General features: G+C 40.8%; 1 protein-coding gene across 3 annotated transcripts in view; it reads right to left on the bottom strand.

Annotated features, from left to right (window-relative positions):
- Window positions 1-20317, bottom strand: part of micu3a (mitochondrial calcium uptake family, member 3a) — a 168502-nt gene that overhangs the window by 92055 nt on the left and 56130 nt on the right. For all 3 annotated transcript variants that reach the window (XM_041190688.1, XM_041190850.1, XM_041190769.1), the window contains exons 3-4: window positions 11551-11582; window positions 8112-8190 (exon numbers count right to left, since the gene is read on the bottom strand). In XM_041190688.1, the coding sequence (XP_041046622.1) occupies window positions 8112-8190; window positions 11551-11582 (111 nt within the window). The remainder of the gene's footprint in view (window positions 1-8111; window positions 8191-11550; window positions 11583-20317) is intronic.

Here is a 20317-nt window from a genome sequence, read left to right as displayed (position 1 = left end):
ATGAATGTGGCAGGGCTGCAGAGCTTAGATCTGTTCTTTAGGCTGTCGGATCGCTTAGCTCTGTTTATTGACATCTGCTTCCGCTGTTTGGCATGCATGTAGTCCTGTGATGTAACTTCACTAGGTTATTTTTACATAAGCTTGGTACTGCCCTGGCAAGCCCTCTTCACTCTTCATTGAACCAGGGTTGATCCTCGGCTTGATGGGGAGCATATGCTGGGTCATGAGGTTACAGATTGTGGTTGAATGCAATTCTGATGCTGCTGATGGACCACAGCACCTCATAGACGCCCAGTTTTGAATTGCTAGATCTGCTCAAAACCTATTCCATCTAGCAGGGTGGTAGTGCCACACAACACGACGGAGGATATCATGTCTGCACAAGAACAGTACGGTGGTTACTCCTACCAACACTGTCATGTACAAATGCATCTGCGACAGGTGTTTGATGAGGACAAGGTCAAATAGGCTTTTCCCTCTCCCACCTACCACAGATCCAGACATGGCTTGCTTGGTCAGTAGTGGTGCTACTGAGCAACTCTTAAAGTCCCTCACCAAGAGTACATTCTGTGTCCTTGCCAACCTCAATGGTTCTTCCAATTGGTGTTCAACATGGAGGAGTACTGATTCATCAGCTGGGTGGGTGGGGGAGCAGTTGGGGGGGGGGGGTAGGTGTGTTAGGTGGTAATCAGCAGGAGATTTCTTTGCCCATGTTTGACCTGATGCCATGAGACTTCATTGGGGTCTGCAGACAATGCCGAGGACTCCCAATGCAACTCCCTCCCGAATGTACACCACTGTGCCCCCACCTCTGGTGGGTCTGCCTTGCTGGTGGGACAGGACATACTCAGGAATGATCATGTTTGGGACATTGTAAGCTATGAATCGGTGAGTATGACTAAGTTGTTGCTTAACCAGTCTGTGGGACAGCTCTCCCAATTTTGGCGCAAGCCCCCAGATGTTAATAAGGAGGACTTTGCAGGGTCAACACTGTGGTTGATGCCAGGTGGTCCATCCAGTTTAATTCTTTTTTCACATTGTGGTGGTTAGATACAACTGAGTGCCTTGTTATGCTATTTCAGAGGACTATGAATCTGGAGTCACATGTAGACCGGATCAGTAAAGGATGGCAGATTTCCTTCCCTAAAGGACATTACTGAACAAGATAAGTTTTTACAACAACTGACTATGGTTTCATGGTCACCATTACTATGACTAGCATTTAATTCCATATTTATTATGCCATGGTGGAATTTGAATCTGTGTCCCCAAAGCATTAGCCTGGGCCACTGGATTACTAGCCCAGTGTGATTTCCACTATGCCACTGCCTCGTTACAGTGTTGTGATCCCATCTCTGGCCAGCATTCCTTTTTGAGTGCAGCTCTACTAAGAGCACAGGATCCGCAATTTTAGCCTTATACAGAAGGCTTTCAAAGTACATTATGGCTCGTGAAATTAAAGGCAAATTAGTTCAGTAGATTAAAAACACATTTGATAATAGAAAACAGAACATAATTGTTAATAGAAAAGGAAAAGTGGCTGGGGACAATTTGTGGACTACCACATCCACTACCCTCCATAAACTCCAGTTGTCCAACACTACACTTCATCCTGCTCACTTAATCTTCAATAATCTACACTGGTTCCCCATCCCATAATGATTAAATTTAAAATTCTTCTCATCTTTAAACCCCTGCTTGTTATCACCTCATCTTATCTTTACAATCTCCTCCAGTAATATATATCCTCCCCAACTGTCTGTTCTTCGATGTCTAAGTGCACATGTTCCCCTTTACCACATAATTGGCAGCAGAGCCTTCAGCCACATGGGTCATTCTATAGAAATCCTTCTGATTTCCTACATTTCGAAAATCTCCACAAAACACATCTCTAAGTTTTTGGCCACCCATTCCTACTTCTCATTTCCTGGTCTGTTTTCTTATATACATAACTGTGAAGTGCATCAGGGCTGTGTTTACATTAGGTGCTATACAAATTAAAGCTGTTGATATGGAAATAAGTACTTCCTGTAATAATCTAAAACTTGTTGCTAATGCCAAGCTATGTGGACAGGTGTCCAGTTTGAGAGAGACTGATTCAATAAGAACTGGATCAATTAAATAAACTTGGACTAATGATTTGCCAGCAGTTCTTAATACATATGTTTATTTTCTCAGTTTCTGTGCACATTTTGTGACTGGTGATGTCATAATAATGACTGTATAATTATCCCTGACTTTACAAATACAATTTTGAGTTGGGGCTCTTAATTGTGAAAACATACAGCATTGTAAATGGTTTCATAGGAAAATGAGATTGTAAATGTTAGGATCATGTTCTATGTTCATAGAAACATGAAGTTTAAAAAAAGCAGACTATCAACAAAATCCACTGGGGTTTTATTTTTTGTAAGAAAAGAAATTTGGTGATTGTGTATGACCGATAATAAATATGTTACCATGTTTTATTTTATGAAACAAATAGGGTGGTGTACATTGAACAAAAACATACTCTCTAACCATTCTTACACAAAATTAAAATTATTCAGTTTTGGTCCAGATTTGCATCCTTAAAAACTTTATTACTGATGTCTGTTTCAAGAAAGAGTGTACAGGTACAGTGTCCCGGCTATCCGAACATCGGCGATGCCCAAAAACTGGACATTTTTTAAACTGTCATGCTTGAATTTGCATCATTATCAGATGTGTACAATAGTTTAATGACTTCTTCGGCTAGGTGATACATTGCATGGTGGCACGCCGACCAGCTATTGGCTTTGCGCGCCTGTCTTTTCCCGCACTCCGAGTGGTCTCATCTTCCTGACCTGGCCCGAATTGAACCGCCCAACCCAAAAACTGGCATGATCCAAAATCCTGCATGGATTTGCTTCCGAGGTTGCCGGTTTTGAGACACTGTACCTGTACCATATTAACACTTATTCACCTCAAATAATACATAAAATTATAAGTGACCTTTCTATTCACCATTCCCTTCCACTAGCCCACCAGTCAATCAGATCATGCTTTAGCTGTCCCTTAACTCTATTTCCCTATTTTGTTTCCTTAACTCTTAATATCCTTGCTTATCAAAAATCTATCAATTTGTTTAGAAATTTTAAATTGGTCCCCAACATTTTTTGGGATAGAGTTCCAGATTCCCATTACCCTCCACGAAGAAGTGTTTCCTGACTGATCGAGCTTTCATTTTAATGTTAACCTTTCTGTAAAATTAAATAGTTTAAATTAATTCATATTGGTATTACTATCTTCTGTTTCCTCCAAACTACTGTAACTGATTTTTAAATAAACTAGACAGTTTTCTGTGGCATTGCACATGGGTAGTTAAGACCTAGACCTAGAAATGGATCACATCATATTGCAGATGTCCAAAGCATGTGCTTGCAACAGGTGTTAAATCCTTTGCACGTCTAAAAGGAAGCCTAATCCCCTAATTCACCACCTTAAACACTCACCCCTCCATCACCAATGCACTCCCAGAAGGGAAGAAACAGTTTGGACCAGTGCTCTTATTTCCCATATTTACTAGTGTTCCATTTTAAGGTATACAAGACCAGTTCAGAACAGTATTCTTATTTCCTGGATTTACCGTTTTTTTTCCTCATCTGGGCAGTGGCAGCAGTGTGTATTACCTACAAGAAACACTACAGCAACCCACCAAGGCTCCTTCGACAGTAGCTTCAAACCCATTAACTCTACCATCTAGAAGGACAAGGGCAGCAGATGCATGGGAACACCATCACCTGCAAGCTCCCCTCCAAGCTACACACCATCACACCATTCTGACTTGGAACCATATTGCTGTCTCTGGATCCAAATCCTGGAACTCCCTCCCTACCAGCACCATGGCTGTACGTAAACCACATGGACTGCAGTGGTTCAAGGGGCGGTTAACCACCACCCACTTGAGGGCAATTAGAACTGAGCAACAAATGCTTGCTTGCCTAGCCAGCAATTCCCACATCTTGTGAAAGAATAAAAAATGTAAAGTTTTCAGAGAAATTATGTAGACATAAGGTTTACAATATAGTGCCAGTAAATATCCTATGAGGTTATACACAGGCATTCCACATCAATGAAGTAATTTACACAAAGGAGGATTATAGAGGACAGAGATAACTGTATTAAAGATTGGAGAGGGAAGAGGAGAGGAGAGTAAGAGGGAGGAAAGATGAGGAAGATAGAGGGGGGAGAATAGGGGAGTTTAAGGAAGGGGTTCCCATTTTAAATTTGTTCACTTTGTTCTCATATTAGCTTTGATTTTATAGTTACAGTTAAATAGAAAAACGTATGACAATTTGAGAAGCAGATAGGTAATGTTGGTGAGACCTAGGAATTTCTATGTAATACAAGATAAAGAGCTTCACCATTCATATTAGAACATAATTAGCATGACAAGTTTACCAACAGCAAGAATGTTGTCAACTGGCAGACTTGTAAATACATTGGTACTGTTGACACAGTTGTACAAAGGTAGCATGTGCTACACTTTTATTTCTATTATTTTATCTCAGCATGTCTTGGGAGATAAGACTAAGTCAGACTCCATTTCAGCATTTTCCTCTGTTAAATGAAAACTGATCTTAAAAAGGAACTCTCAATATTGTTTCTTGAAATAGATCAGATAATGGATGCTTCTATAGTAAATACAGTCTTGCAGTGGTCTAGCAGGATTATACAGGAACCTGCAGGATTCAAATCCAAAATTCTTCCCCTCCAGTCAAGTTTGTGATAATACTACCTTCTGTTAAAGTTCTCTCCAGGAATAAGCAATGTTTATATTACAAAAATACTTAATACCCACTGAATTACAAAGTGTCGCTGTGTTTCTTTGTGAATGCCTTCAAATTCTAGTTCAAATAATTGACACTGACAAGGCAAAAGTTCAAATAGATGTTGTTAACAGAAAAATTCCACAGCAACACCTCACAAAAAGCTTTCTTGCATACACTGTAACTCAATGCTACTCTAACAGTTAATTCTATTCACAATGATCTGTAGTAAGAACATAAAATTGTCTTGCTAGCCAGGGACCTCAAATAGACTTAGACATTCTCGAGGGCCTTCACAAGCCCTTCTAAAGATGAGCTTTGTTTGACGGTTAGCATAATGCCTTTGTGAGTGATTTTGCTTTGGTTTGAAACTCAACACCAGGATTAACAGGTTTCAACCCAGTTCTGGTGCTCAGTTTCAGTTCCAACATAGGTATTTGGTCTGAGTGTGGAAAAGTACCTACATCACAGGTATTCAGAGTGTAGGAATTAACTCCTCAAAGCTCTAATGGCAGCTTTATCCATCAACAATGAGCAACATTCTGGAAATGTAAGGTTTTTAAAGTCGCATAAACTCCTACCAACAAAAGGTATGAAGAATCACAGTGACTTCAGCATTTTTTCATGGGTTATACTTTTGAAATCACAATAGACTCCACTCTCTTGTTTCAGAAACATTTAATTTTTCAAGTTTAATGTTTAGATAAAACTACCTGCATACAAATTGTGAACATCACCAAATGTATTAAAGCTTTGAAACACAAACATCAAATGACATCAACTTCCTTTTGAAGCATTGTTAATAGAAATAGAAAACATATAGGAGTGGGAAGTTGAAGCACAATTGAAGTGCACAAGAATGAAAAAAACATTGTATGATCCTCTTAAAATTTACTGCTGCATACCAAGGCTTTCATACCACATTTTAGCAGAAACTGCATTTTAGATCCTTTAATTATTAGTCCCAAACTACAGTAAGGCTCCATGTATTTTGGAAATACAACAGAATATAAAACATTTTAATTCATATATAGGCAATAATTTAAAGTATTTTTATCTTTCTCTAATTTTCAACAAGTTTCTACACTGTCCCACCTAGAACAATTGTTTTTTATTTAAAAATACTCAAAGTAATGCTCACAAAAGTAAATATATATAATAACTTTATACAACTGGCCACATTTCCTTTTAAAGGAGAGAGTGTAAAATTAATTGGCAAGTGAAAATCTCTTGGTCTCTATATACTTTGGTCTTGACATGTTGTATCTTTTCAAGACTACTCTCTTCCACTCTTCTGAGCTCAGTCCCTTGACTGTTGAAACCCTTAAAACAAGCTTTAATCAACCCCTGAATCAACTATTCCAATACGCTTCTTGATGCCCTACATGATACATACACTTCAACTTGTCCAAACTCTGCTACACGTATCTTTTCCCAAACTAAGTCCTGCTAACCCATTATTCCAATCTTCAGTGACCAATATTCAGCACCGATCCCTTAAATGTAATCTTTAATCCCTCCGTGGCTTCACCTCACCCTAACTCCACATCCTCCATTACAACTTGATCCCTCTGAATTCTTGATTTCTCCAATTCTGGCTTCTTGTACACCTCTTCCCTTATACCTTCACTTCACCATGCCAGAGTCTTCGTTCATTGGGCCCCCGTGTCAGGAATTTCCATCTAACACTTCTCTGCCTCTCCAGCTCTCTCACCTCTTCTAAAAACCTCTTCCAAGCTTTTGATCACATTTCCTAATCCTTCTTTTCCATTTCTCATTTTACCTCGATCTTGGGACATTTTTTACATTAATGGTTCTGGATAAATGGAATTTGTTTTTGCAGTTTTGTTGGACAATATGCAATATGTGTTGCAGTACTAGCCTATCATGATTTTGCAGAACGACAAATTAAAATAACGGAATGTGTGCAATATTAAAATGTTTATGAGTTCAAAGCTTCGCTTGATGGAAGGCAGTCTTTAAATGTGGCATAGATTTTCTTCCCCCTCTTAAATTTTAAAAAATATACTATCTTAGACAAGTTTTAAATTACATTAAACTTCCAATTGCAAGAGAAAAGTGCTTCAATACGCTGAAGTTTTTTTTAAAAAACATGATTTTTGTCTATTTTTGCTGCACTTTCTATTTGTTATTATTCCAATTCAATTTAAATGCATACGATTTTTATGAAATTATAATATTTGCGGTAACAAAAGAGCAATGCAAATCAAGAACATAAGAATATAAAAAATAGGAACAGGAGTAGGCCATTCGGCCCCTCTAGCCTGCTCCGCCATTCAATTTTCATGGCTGATCTTCTTGTGTTTCAATTTCCATATTCCTATCCAACCCCGATAACCTTTGATTCCCTTGCCTAACAAGAATCTATCTCCCTCTGCCTTAAAAATATTCAATGACCCCGCCTCCACCACCTTCTGAGGCAGAGAATTTTAAAGTTGCACAATCTTCAGAGAAAAAATTTCTCCTCATCTCTGTCCTAAAAGGGTGTCCCCTAATTTTAAAACAATGCCTCCTAGTTCTGGACTCACCCACAGGAGGAAACATTATTTCGACATCCACCTCGTCAAGGCTGTTGGGGATCTTGTATATTTCAATAAAATCCCCCCTCACTCTTCTAAACTCCAGTGGAAACAAGCCTAGTCTGTCCAACCTTTCCTCATAAGACAACCCACTCATTCCAGGTATCAATTTAGTAAACCTCCTTTGAACTGCCTCCAATGCATTTGCATCCTTCCTTAAATAAGGAGACCAAAACTGCACAAATTATTCGAGGTGCAGTCTCACCAATGCCCTGTATAACTGAAGCATGACATCCTTACTTTTATGTTCAATCCCTCTCATAATCAAGGACAGAATTCCATTAGCCTTTTAATTACTTGCTGTACCTGCATATCAACATTTTGTGACTCAAGTATTAGAACACCAAGACCCTTCTGCACCTCAGAATTATGCAGCCATTCTCAGTTTAAGCAACTTAAAGTCAATGCATTTTGAGCTTGGTTGCCAAAAAATGGCAAAATATTGAGTTACCAGATCTCATCACTGATCATAAATGTTACATTTTGAACAAAGCCACATGAAATGTGCTACATGAAAATGTATCAAGGGAATAAACCAATCAAACCAGAAGTTTCAAATAATCATGTTTTCGTGTGGTCCAACATCATGTGTAAATACATTGAGTTGCCATTGAACCTTAACATCAGTATTGGCTACAAAATGAGCCTTCTCCACATATTTCATGGATTCACAATGATTGATAATAAAGCAGTGCCAACTTATCATAAGAATTTCACTCACCTCTATCACGCAAAGTTCGAAAGAGTCTTGAAGAGCCTTTCCATACTGGAGGAGTTTCTGCAAGCATGTTTTCCAATTCCTGTAAAACCATTTATAAACATAAAATCTTTCAAGTGAGTAAAATTATATCTCAAGGATTTTTCTTTTAAAGGTAGATTTTTATCTATGGGTCTAAATCAGTTCTAAAATGATACAGTAAAGGTGTTAATTGCACCTCTGAATAACAGCCTTCTGGTCGAAAATTATTTGCATGACAGCAGTAAGCAGAAACTCAGGCATATCCAGTGAAGACAGAATTAGTGGGAAAACAATCCAAGTCAAATATAAAACAATGGGGACAAGTAAAGTGTCGATGTGGGACAAAATGTCTGAATGAGTCTCAAAGGCATCTCAAACTATCAGTAGCTTTTTCCAAAGGAAGTACAAAGTTTCAGACAAAAATGCAAAAATAGGGAACTCCAAGCACAGGTGTGAATTTACAGGCAAGTGATACATTAAAGTTCAGGCCACAGTTAACCATTAAATAGACAGAATTGCCACAAGCATCCTTGCAGAAGGTGGGACTGCTCTGCATCTGCTTTTGTGCTGTGTCAGGCCTTAACTAGATGTTCCTCATATAATTCCCAAATCGTGGTGTCAAGGCTTGATACCTTAATGCAGGCTTGTCCAGCTCACAGCCTATGAGCTGCATTGCCCTCTGGATTTGGCCTGCCAAAATTGTGGAACATTTAACTAATTTACATTGGATAAATGCTGTAAAGCTGTTCTTCCAATCACAGGCTGGTTTCTCCCTTCATTTGCTGCAGATAGGCTCAATCGTGGAGTGGGAGTGGAGGGTGGGCCGCAGAGCAGGGGCGGAGAGTGGGTGATGGTGAATTGAAATGACAAGCAAACAGAAGGTTGGGGTCATGCTGGCGGCCTGAATGGAGGTGTTCTGCAAAGCGCCCATCCAGTGTGTGTTTGCGCTCCCCAATGTAAAGAGGACTGCATTTTGAGCACCGAATACAGCAGACTAAATCAGTGTTCTTCACTGCATGGCCCACGAGCCAATGGCGGCTCCCATGAATGCCAAGGGTGGTTTGCCAACCAGTGGTGTAGTGCTGATGGAGTTGGGCCCTGAGAGCAGAGTATGGCGGAGCAGAGTGCCTGTGGGGAGATGCTGGCTGGCTGCCAAGCCTGGAGCCCTGGGGAGGAGAGGCTGGCTGCAAGGTCCGGAGCCCTGGGAAGGAGAGGCTGGCTGTGAGAACTGAGACCCTGGGAAGGAGAGGTTGGCTGCGAGGTTGGGAGTTAGCCGTTGCAGAGCAGAGCCCCAGGTTGTTTAGGGCGGTGCAGGGAGGAGGAGGCTGACTGCTGTGTGTGTGTGTGTGTGTGTGTGTGTGTGTGTGTGTGTTTGGGAGAGTGAGTGAGACAATGGTGGCATGCGCGATTGGCGGGCCCATAAGGCTGGCTGGCCAATTAACAGCCAGCCAGCATGAAAGATGCGCTGAAAAGCTCAGCACTGCCAGGGAGGGGGCAGGAAGAGGGCAGGCAATGACATCATCATGGGTGCGGGTGGGCACTGTGAGAGAGCTCCCTGAAGGCAGACAGCTGCCTCATGGAGCTGCAGAGCTGAAAGTGCCTAAATAAAGGTTTTAAAAGCTGAAAAAATGTCCACGCATCACAATCAATCACTTGAAAATATAGCTGCTAAAAATGCTGCCCACAGATATTTATTTTTATTTTATTTCATAACAAAAATTTCATCCCACCCTTGGATGAGGTTTGATGAAAAATGCAAAGGCTGCCTGGCCGATTTGCCCATCCGTCAACAGTAAGGTTGGACAGGCCACAAAAAATCAGAGACAATTGCGCCGTTAATGGGCTTAATTTCCCTCTTAATTGTTGGTGGGGGAGGCCAAGTCAATCCACTTCAAGCCTACATTCCTTCAGAAAAAACAATGTATTCTGCTTTTTGACTAATGTTCTTTCTTCTTTTGCAAGCAGGAGCGAATCAGGCAATGGCCTCTATTATAGTAGTCGATGTGGCTCTCACATTGCAGGTTTTTTGCTAAAATGGCCCTTGCTCGAGAAATAATGAAGATCACTGGAATAAATTGAAAAGTGTACAGGTAATTTGTTGCTTCACCTGGGAGGAGTTTTTGGGGTCTTAGGCAGTAAGGAGAGAGGAAGTAAAGGGGCAGCTATTACACTTCCTGCGGTTTCATGGGAAAGTGCTGTGGGAAGAGGAGTAAATGGTCTTTCTGGAATGCTGGCAGGGAAGGGGAGGGGGAAGATATGTTTGGTGGTGGCATCATGATGGAGGTGCCGGAAACAGCAGAGGACGAAATTTTGCATACAGTGGCTGGTGGGTAAAAAGTGAGGACAAGGGGAACCATTTTGTTGTCTGGGAGGGAGGGAAAGAGTGACGGTAGAAGTGGGTCTGACAGGTTTGAGGGCCCTGTCAACCACAGTCGTGGGGGGGCGGGGGGTGAATCCTCAGTTCCAGGAAAAGGAAGTCATATTGGAAATGCCATGCATGGAAGGTAGCATCATCAGAAAAAAATGATGAGAACAGAGGTAGAGAAACTGGGAGAATGGGATAATGTCCTTTCAGGAAGCAGGATGTGAACAAGAATAGTCGAGGTAGTTCTGGGAGTTGCTGGGCTGGTAAGGATCATTAGTAGACAGTCTATTCCCAAAAATGGAGTCAGAGAAGTCAAGGAATGGAAAGGAAGTGTCAAAGATGGACCATGTAAAGGCAAGATAATGGTGGAAATTGGAAGCAAAATTGATTAGTTTTTCCAGTTCTGGATAAGAGCAAGAAGCAACACCAATACAATCACTGATGTACTGCAAAAATTGTCTTGGGAGGGTGCCTGAGTAGGACTGGAACAAGGAATGTTCCACATATCCCACAAAAAGACAGGCATAACTAGGGTTGATGTGGGTACCCATAGCCACACTTTTTATCTGGAGGAAGTGAGAGAAGTTCAAGGAGAAATTGTCCAATGAGAGAACAAGCTCAGCGAGGCGGAGGAGGGTGGTGGTCAATGGGGGTTGTTTGGCCTCTGTTCAGGGAAGAAGCGCAAAGTCCTCAGTCTGCCCTTGTGGTAGATAAGAGGTGTAAAAAAACTGAAAAATACTTTTATATACTCTAGTAAAATTGCTTCTTCAAGCATTTTATAAAGTTTTGGTTATAGTTTCTTCTTTCCTGTCTTATGAAAAATTAAATATGATTTCAGTTGCGGTACACTTTAAACAATTTTACTTTTGGCAGGTAAGAGGTGGAAAATTGGCAGTAGCGGATCACTCCCCTGCAATGCTCCCCGCTCAATTTTTCTCCCCATTACAGGTTGGAAAATCAGGCAGGGTGTATAACAGGCAACCCAATCTTCAACGTTCAGTTTTCCACCCCCAACCAAAAGTTAAAATCAGTCCCCACTGTCTCAGGATTACTCACCTGTCTTGAGAGTGATTTCCGAGGCTTAAAACCTGCAAAAAAGATACTTAATTTATTTTATTGTATTACCAGTGGAATTCAAATTGGATATACATACGTATAAAATTCAAAAATCAATGTTCATTAATATCTGAGCTGAAATCATGAAAGCCTCTATCAAGTTACCCTTTAAGATTATAAAGAATTATAACATAGTGATGGGTTGCTTTCACTGGTTATCGAGATAGCAATGAGGGTACAAATTTAAGATACTTGTTGTTGGAGCAGAGGCTAAACATGCTTTTAAAGGGAATTAGACTGTTGCATGAAAAAAAGGATGTTAATAGTTAAGCAAGAAAGCAAGATTAGATTAAAAAACATGTGGTGAAAATATTGACATGAATTGGTGGGAAAAATGACCTTTTGCATTTTTTCAATAACTATTCTATTATAAATTTCACAAAGTTTTAGATAGTGATATCTTTCAATTAAGTAAAATTAAATGTCCCTAAAATCCAGAGATGTTCTGATATACTTTGCTGAATCCTGTCTCTATGCCTAAACTTCTGAGTTGGCCTTATGACAGTAGAGCCTCCCCTTCCCTTCCCTCTACACGGCAAATGTACTAAGAGGGAGGAGGAAGAACCATGGACAAATATTCTGAACATCATATTTTCCATGCCCTTAGTATTCATTGAGGCCTGGCAAATAGTCCAGATATAATACATGTCTCTTTTGCTAGGCTGCCATTAAAGAGGTAAAACTTAGGAACAAAATATTTTTTCCTGTAATTTCTAGTGCCCCCTTTACAAAGGAAAGAACGGAAAGTATTCAGAAATGTTTTTCGGCATTTGTCAATTAGATTTTCCAGGAACTAAAACGTAGCAAGTGTCCTAATGCATCTCTTATAAGTCACACACAGGTGCAATTAGAGACTAAGTGCAGCAAGATTGAATACGAAAATCCTGGAATTTGGTAAGTGAGGGAATTCGGTGCAGTGAGGAAGGAGATGCTGTTCTGGCCTTTTACAAAAAGGGATGGCCCAAGAGAAGGAGCCAGAATCAGCAAGACCGAAGAGCAGAAGCAGGAGGCATTAAATTTGTGTGTAGGTAGGTAATTGGCAAGTTTTAACTTTTTCCTCCTCCAAACAGGGGCAGTAGTTTAAAGCGGTACTGGGGGGATATATTATATTAAATTTAAGCGTAACAAGTTACGCACCATAATATAACTACGGATAATCATTGAGTGATATTCTAAACTTGAAATCCAATTAGTTAAATACGAACAAAATCAAAATGACAGGGCAGGTGATGTGTTGCCGCTGTAGCATGTAGACTGGTGGGTATCTGTGTTATCCACGGCAACCTCATCTGCAGTAAGTGTCTGCAGCTAGAGGAACTTCGGCTGTGAGTTGATAAGCTGGTGTCTATGCCTAGAACATTGCGATGCATCAGGGAGGGGGAAAGTAACCAGGACACTTTGTTCCAGGAGGGAGTCACTACCCTTATGCTAGGTACTTAACATTTGACTTGTCAGGGATAGGAGGGTGCAACTGTGAGAGAGGGAGGTATGGGAATCAAAAAGGTAGCAATGGAGGAGCCTCAGCCACTGTAATTGTCCAAAAAGTCTGAGGTTCTTGCAGCTTGTGTGGATGAGAGCAGGAACTGCAGGGAGGATGAGAAAACTGACCTCAGCACCACAGGGAAAACTTAAATAACTGTAGATGTAGTAGGGGAGAATATAGTTAAGAGGATAGACACTGTTTTTTGCAGCCTAGAGCGCAAGTCCTGAAGGCTGTGTTGCTGCGTGGTGCTTGGGTTAAGGGCATCTCCTCAGGGCTGGAAAGGAACTTGGAGTGGGAGGGGGAGGATCCAGTTTTCCTGGTCCACATGGGTACCAATGATAGGACTAAGAAAGAAGTTCTGCTGAGGGAATATGAACAGCTAGGAAACTAAATTATAAAGCAGAACCCCAGAGGTAATCATCGCTGGAATACTACCCGAGGAACAAGCATATTGGGATAGGGTAAATAAGATCAGAATTGAATGCATGGGTCAAAAGGTTGGTGTGGGAGAAATGCATTTCAATTCATGGGGCAATGACACCAGTACTAGGGAAACAGGGAGCTGTACCATTGGAATAGCCTTCAACTGAAATGCACTGGGACCAGGGTACTGGCAAATCATAAATAGGGCTGTAGAGAGGGCTTTAGACTAAATAATGGAGAGGAAGGTTCACATGAGGGCAGATTTGGAAAGTTAAAGGGACAGGACAAGGCAATAGTGCAGGATTGCAATGCGGGTAATGTGTGATAGAGAGGGACACAGTGTACAAACATAAAAGATTACACCAGCAAATAAGTTCAGAGTAGGGAAAAATGGTAAAACAGCAAAATTAAATGATTTTTATTTGAATGCTCTCAGCATTTGTAATAAGATGGATGAATTGATAGCACAAATAAAAATAAATGAACATGATATGATAGCCATTAAGAGACATGGTTGCAAAGCGACCACAGCTGGGATCTGAATATTCAAGGGTATTTGACATTTTGGAAACTTGGGAAGAAAGGTACTGGAGGTGGGGTAGTTCTGTTACTCAAGGATGAAAGCAGTAGAGTTGTAGTTGGTTCAGAGGATCAAAATGTAGAATCAGTTTGGGTGGGGATAAGAAATATCAAATGAAAGAAGCCACTGGCGGGAGTAGTTTATAGGCCCCCTGTCAGTAATTACATTGTAGGACAGAGTATAAATCAAGAAATAATGGAGACATGTTAGAAAGGTAATGCAATAATCATGGGAGATTTTACTCTTCATACAGATTGGACGAATCATATTGGCAAAGGTAGCCAGGAGGATGAGTTCCAAGTGTATTTTGGACAGTTTCGCAGAACGTTTCGCCCAGGAACCAGCCAGGAAACAAGCTCTTTTAGATTTGGTAATGTGTAATGAGTCAGGATTAATAAATTACCCCATAGTAACAGATCCTTTAGGTAAGAGTGAGCATAACATCACAGAATCTCACATTCAGTTTGAGGGTGAGAAATGTTGGTCTGAAACTAGTGTCTTAAACTTAAAAAAAGGCAATTACAAGGTATGAAGATAGAGCTGGCTAATGTGAACCAGGAAGGTAGGTTAAAAGTTAAGGTGGTAGAGAATCAGTGGCAGACATTTAAGGAGATATTTCAAAACTCTCAACAAAAATATATTCCATTGAGAAAGAAAGACTCTACGAGAAGGATGCACCATCCATGACTAATAAGAAAGTTAACGATGGTATCAAATTTAAAGAGAAGATGTAAAATGCAGCAAAGAATAATGAGAGGCCAGAAGAGATTGGGGAAATTTTAGAAACCAGCATAAGGATGACTAAGAAAATAATAAAGAGGAAGAAATTGGAGTATGAGGGAAAACTAGCAAGAAATTCACTAGAGAAAAAGTACTAGGAAAATTAATGGGACTAAAGGCTGACAATTCCCCTGGACCTGATGGCCTACATCCTAGGGTCTTAAAGGACTTGGCTGCAGAGATGGTAGATGCATTGGTTGTAGCCTTCCAAAATTCCCTTGATTCTAGAAAGATCCCAGAAGATTGGAAAACCGCAAGTACATTACCTCTATACAAGAAAGGGGGGGAGTAGAAAACAGGGAACTTTAGGCCATTTAGCCTAATATCTGTCATTAGAAAAATGCTGGAATCCATTGATATGGAGGTATTAGCAGGATATTTAGAAAATCATAATACTATCAGGCAGAGTCAACATGGTTTTGTGAAAGGGAAATCATGTTTGACAAATTTATTAGGGCTCTTTAAGGATGTAACAAGCAGGGCTAATAAAGGGAACCAGTAGATGTAGTGTAATTGGACTTCCAAAAGGCATTTGATAAAGTGCAATTTAAAAGATTACTACACAAGATAAAAGCTCATGGTGTTGGATATCATATTGGCATAGGTAGAGGATTGGCTAACGAACAGAATGCAGAGAGTTGGAATAAATGGGTCATTTACAGATTGGCAGACTGTAACTAGGGGAGTGTTGCAGCCTCAACTTTTTACAATCTATATTAATGACTTGGATGAAGGGACTGACTACATTATACCCAAATTTGCTGATGATACAAAGGTAGGAAAGCAAGTTGTGGGGATAATGTAAAGGGCAGCATATTTTGCAGGTTGGTGAATGGCGGATATGGTGCTGACCCACTGGGCGCCAGCCCGCCCTGCAGCCATAAGATACTGCAAGCAGGCTAAAGGGGCTGCTAGTGGGACTTCACCTCTTCACTGGGGTTTGGGGTAGGGTGGGGGGGTGTGGTAGGGGGAAGTCTTGCCCTCAGGAGCTGGCAGCAAATCGGACTCGCCAGCAGCTCCAGCAGCATATTAGTGGGCACTCTCGGTCTGCAAACAGGCCAGAGAAGATGGCCCGTGATCCCAGCAAAGTAAGTGTGGGGTCTAGGGCGGGGAGTGTTGCATGGTAGGTTTTATAGAGCAGGCGGGTAGGAAGAGGCGGGTATACTATCTTAGGGGGCTGACCCCTGATGCACAAAGTGCACCCCCCAAAGATAGTAGCCCCCCTTCCTTTCTGCCCTTTTCAAAAGTTTTTTAAAAACTTGGCCTGCCCACTCCCACCCGACTGCTCAAGCCAACCATATTATGGTGTGAGCAGCACATTATCAGGGTCAGTTGGCTTGTTAACAAACTCAATTGACTCTTGATTATTTATTTAAATATGGCGGGCAGGCTGCTGATTTTGGGTGCCTGCCCACCTTCTGTATTATGGGTGTGACTTCGGAGGTAGTTGGGAAGGTGGTGGGGTTGGCATATACCATAATTTATGTGCCCCTGCCGAAAATATGCCCAGTAGGTGCACATGAAATGCAGCCTAAAGAGTCTGCAAAGGTATTTAGACATGTTAAGTGAGCCGACAAAAATCTGGCAGATGGAGCATAATGTGGGAAAATGTGAGGTTGTCCTCTTTAGCAGGAAGAATAGAAAAGCAAAATATTATTTAAATGAAGAGAGACTATAGAATGCTGCAGTACAGAGGGATCTAGATGTCCTCGTACATGGATCATAAAAAGTTAGCATGCAGGTACAGCACGTAATTAGGAAGACAAATGGAATGTTGGACTTACTTGCAAGGTGGGCAGAGTATAAAGTAGGGAAGTTTTGCTACAGCTGTAGGACATTGGTGAGATTGCAATTTTGGTCTCCTTACTTAAGGAAGGACATACTTGCATTAGAAGCAGTTCAGAGAAATTCACTAGGCTGATTCCTGGGATGAAGGGGTTGTTTTATGAAGAAAGGTTGAGCAGTTTGGGCCTATATTTAGAAGAATGAGAGGTGATCTTTTGAAACATAAGATGCTGAGGGGACTTGACAGGGTAGAGGCAGAGATTATGTTTCCTTTCATGGGGGAATCTAAAACTAGGAGGCAAAGTTTAAAAATAAGCACCCTCCCATTTAAGACAGAAATTAGGAGGAATTTCTTCTTTCAAAAGATCAGCCTTTGGAATTATCTTCCGCAGAAAGCATTGAAGGCTGGGCATTGAATATATTCAAAGTCGAGTTAGGGAGATTTTTGATTAACAACTGAATCGAGGATTATGAGGGACAGACAGGAAACTGGAGTTACAGCCATAATCCGATCAGCCATGATCTTATTGAATGAAGGAGCCGGTTTGATGGGTCAAATGGCCTACTATTTCTGCTCCTATTTCTTATGATCTTATGATTGTGGCAAGCTTTCCTTCACCTCAGATAATTCACCATGGTCGGTGGGAGAGGTTCCCAACCAATCCTTGCATAAGTGCCTGGATCATTTATTCATAAATTCTGTGTGCCAACATGTTTACAATATCATGCAAAATACCATAAATCATTAACTAATTATGGATGAGGAAGAGCCTTTGGCATAAAGTTCACCCATCCAAATAGATCATAAGGTCCTCCAATTCTAGCCTCTAACTCGTTTAAAAGCAGTTGCAGGGTTTTCAACTCCACTATTCCATGATCGTTTTCAATGAAGGAGCTGGCTTGATGGGCTGAATGGCCTACTTCTGCTCCTATTTCTTATTATTGTGTCAAGCTTTCCTTCACCTCAGATAATTCGCCATGGTCAATCTTTGCATAAGCATCAGGATCATTTATTCATGAAGTCGCTGTGCCAACATGTTAAATCGGGGTTGTCCAACATGCTACGATCCAGCCCACAGACTCTCTGTTCAAAATACAGGTAAATGGAAGTGACAGGTCTGCAAGGAGCTGCTTCTCCAATCACAGGCCAATTCTGTCCTGCATTTGTCACCAGTGAGCCTATCAGCAGCAAATGTGGGAGAGAAACAGTCTATGATCCGAGGAGCAGCAAGCAGTGGGAAGGTGAATGGCCACGGTACATTCTCTCTCTGCCTTTGGTCGTGCTCTCTCTCTTGCCCTCCCATACAGGCAACAGCCCCCTGAAGGAGCACAGGTGTCAAGATGGCAGAGCAGGCCGGGGAGGCCACAAGCAAAAGCAGTCACAGCAACAGGGTCCACCCAGCCCCTGCCTGGGGAAGCTGCAGTCTCCAACAGAGAAGAGTGAGGAAGCATATCTTGGCACATCAACAGCTGCCCTGAATTCCTCCTCAAGAGGTAAAATGTCCAAACCTGCCGGGCCCGGGAAGGTGTGTATACGTGCGTATATGAATGTAAGAACCCTGAGACTGAGCATGAGCCAGACACACCATTCCCCTCTCCCTCATCACTTCCACAAAAACCAGTCTACAAAGCAAGCCAGGAGAGGAGGAAGACCCAGGCTCAAAGGCAACCTGCTTCTAACCCCTACTTTCATATGAATTCTGCCAGGGCCAGCTCGAAGTGAGGGCCACTGGAGGTGAACACAAGATCAGTGTTAACTCAGCCACAGTCACCACTGCCTTCTCTACTGATCAGGGCTTCAGGCCTAGTCTGTCTCTCTCTAGCTCTGCTTCTTAAGCAAAAAAGTAAAAAAGGTTTAATTGGTTAGCTCTGCTGCTTGATACATTTTAATGATCATTCTTATTAATTATTTTTTAAAATTATCAATTTATTGCTTTGACATTGATTTTTTTTTAAGTTCACATTCAATTTTGTGCCAAACCTTGTCTTTCCGAAATTAGTTCATTGGCTCCTTGAGTGAGAAAAATGGCCCCTCAGCAAAAACGCTGGACAACCGTATTAAACACAATTCGTATGAGAAAGAATTTCCTGACATCAGTTCAAAATTTTCATTTCTTGTTCTACTCCAAGTTTAATTTAAACTTTTTTTCCAGATTTATCTTTTCCATATTTTATCATATAATATACCTCTATATAGATCACCTCTTAGCAACCTTAACTAAAACCAGCAAGTGATGGAAATAAACAGCCGGTTTGGCAAATTTGTGGAGAAACAGCATTAATGTTCTGAGTCGAATATGACTTCTTCAGAACTTGAGAAGAAGTAGTAATATTTCTGAACTAGAGTCTATATTCAATTCAAAACGTTAACTCTTTTTCTCTCTCCATAGATACTGCCAGACCTGCTGAGTAATTTATAGCACTTTTTTTATTTCAGATATCAGCATCTGCAGTATTTTGTTTTTATCTTAGTTATCTTGTTCAGTGTGTAAAATTCCAGTTCCCGCAGTAATTCATCACAGCATGGACCTTTAATGCTAGGAATTAGCCTTGTGGCTCTCCCTTGTGTTCTGGTAGTCAGAACTAGACAGAGTACTCAATGTACAGTCTACCCAGATTCTAGAACATTTGGTTAAGACTACTTTTTGCATCCTACTGTTTTTACGATGTAAGTCAATCTTCAACTTGCATTGTTGATTGCTGCTTTGCCATGTTCAGCTTTGATCTCCTAGGTCACTTTCAATTTAATTCATAACTATTTCAACATTATTCACAGAATGTGTGACCTTCCCATACATTTTCCTTCTTACCTACAGTAGTTTATATTTATCTCTATTAAATTTCATTTGCGATTATTCTGTTTCCTTACATACTTTGTCCAACTTGGTTTGTAACTTTTGTGTTGCCTCCTCCAAGTGAACTTCCTGCCCAAGTTGTCACTACCAAATGTGATTAACATGCAAATGTAATCAATTTCTGTTGAGTTTCTGAATCCAAATCGCAGACTTAATGAGAAATAGCAATAGTACCAACACTGCGCCCTATAGCATTGTACTCAGTTCACCTACCCCACTGTAACTCCTTAGCCAATACCTGATGTTTTTTTATATTAGTCAGCTTCTAACAGAAGATTATTCGATCCCAAGAGGTTCAAAGATCAGCACTTTGTACAGAAATTTCTACCAATGAAAATCTAATTTACCAATAACAACTTGCAATTATTTAGCACCTTCAATATAGAAAAACATCTCAAAGTATCTTACTGAAGTATAAAAAAATTGAACATTGAACCACATATGGAGATATTAGGGCAGATGACCAAAAAGAGACTGATTTTGAGGAGTATCTTAGGGAAGGAAGAGACAGAGAAGTTTTAGAATAAAAGTCCAGAACTTGGGTCCTAGACACCTGAAGGTACAGCTGCCAATGGAGGAGCGAACGAAATCAGGGATGCACAAGAGGCCAGAATTGGAGAAGCGAGATCTTGAAGATCTGTAGAGCTGAAAGAGGTTACAGAGGTAGGGATGACTAAAGCCTTAGAAGGATTTGAAAACAATGAGTTCTTAAAAAAATTAAGGTGTTACTGGACCAGGTGCAAGTATAGGTCTGCAAGCACAAAGATAATTTGTGAACTTTACTTGATGTGAGTTAGAATA

The sequence above is a fragment of the Carcharodon carcharias genome, chromosome 1, assembly GCF_017639515.1.
Source record: "Carcharodon carcharias isolate sCarCar2 chromosome 1, sCarCar2.pri, whole genome shotgun sequence".
NCBI classification, from domain to species: Eukaryota; Metazoa; Chordata; class Chondrichthyes; order Lamniformes; family Lamnidae; genus Carcharodon; species Carcharodon carcharias.
Note: the sequence above shows the minus strand (reverse complement) of the source record. Positions and strands in the feature narration are given on the sequence as shown.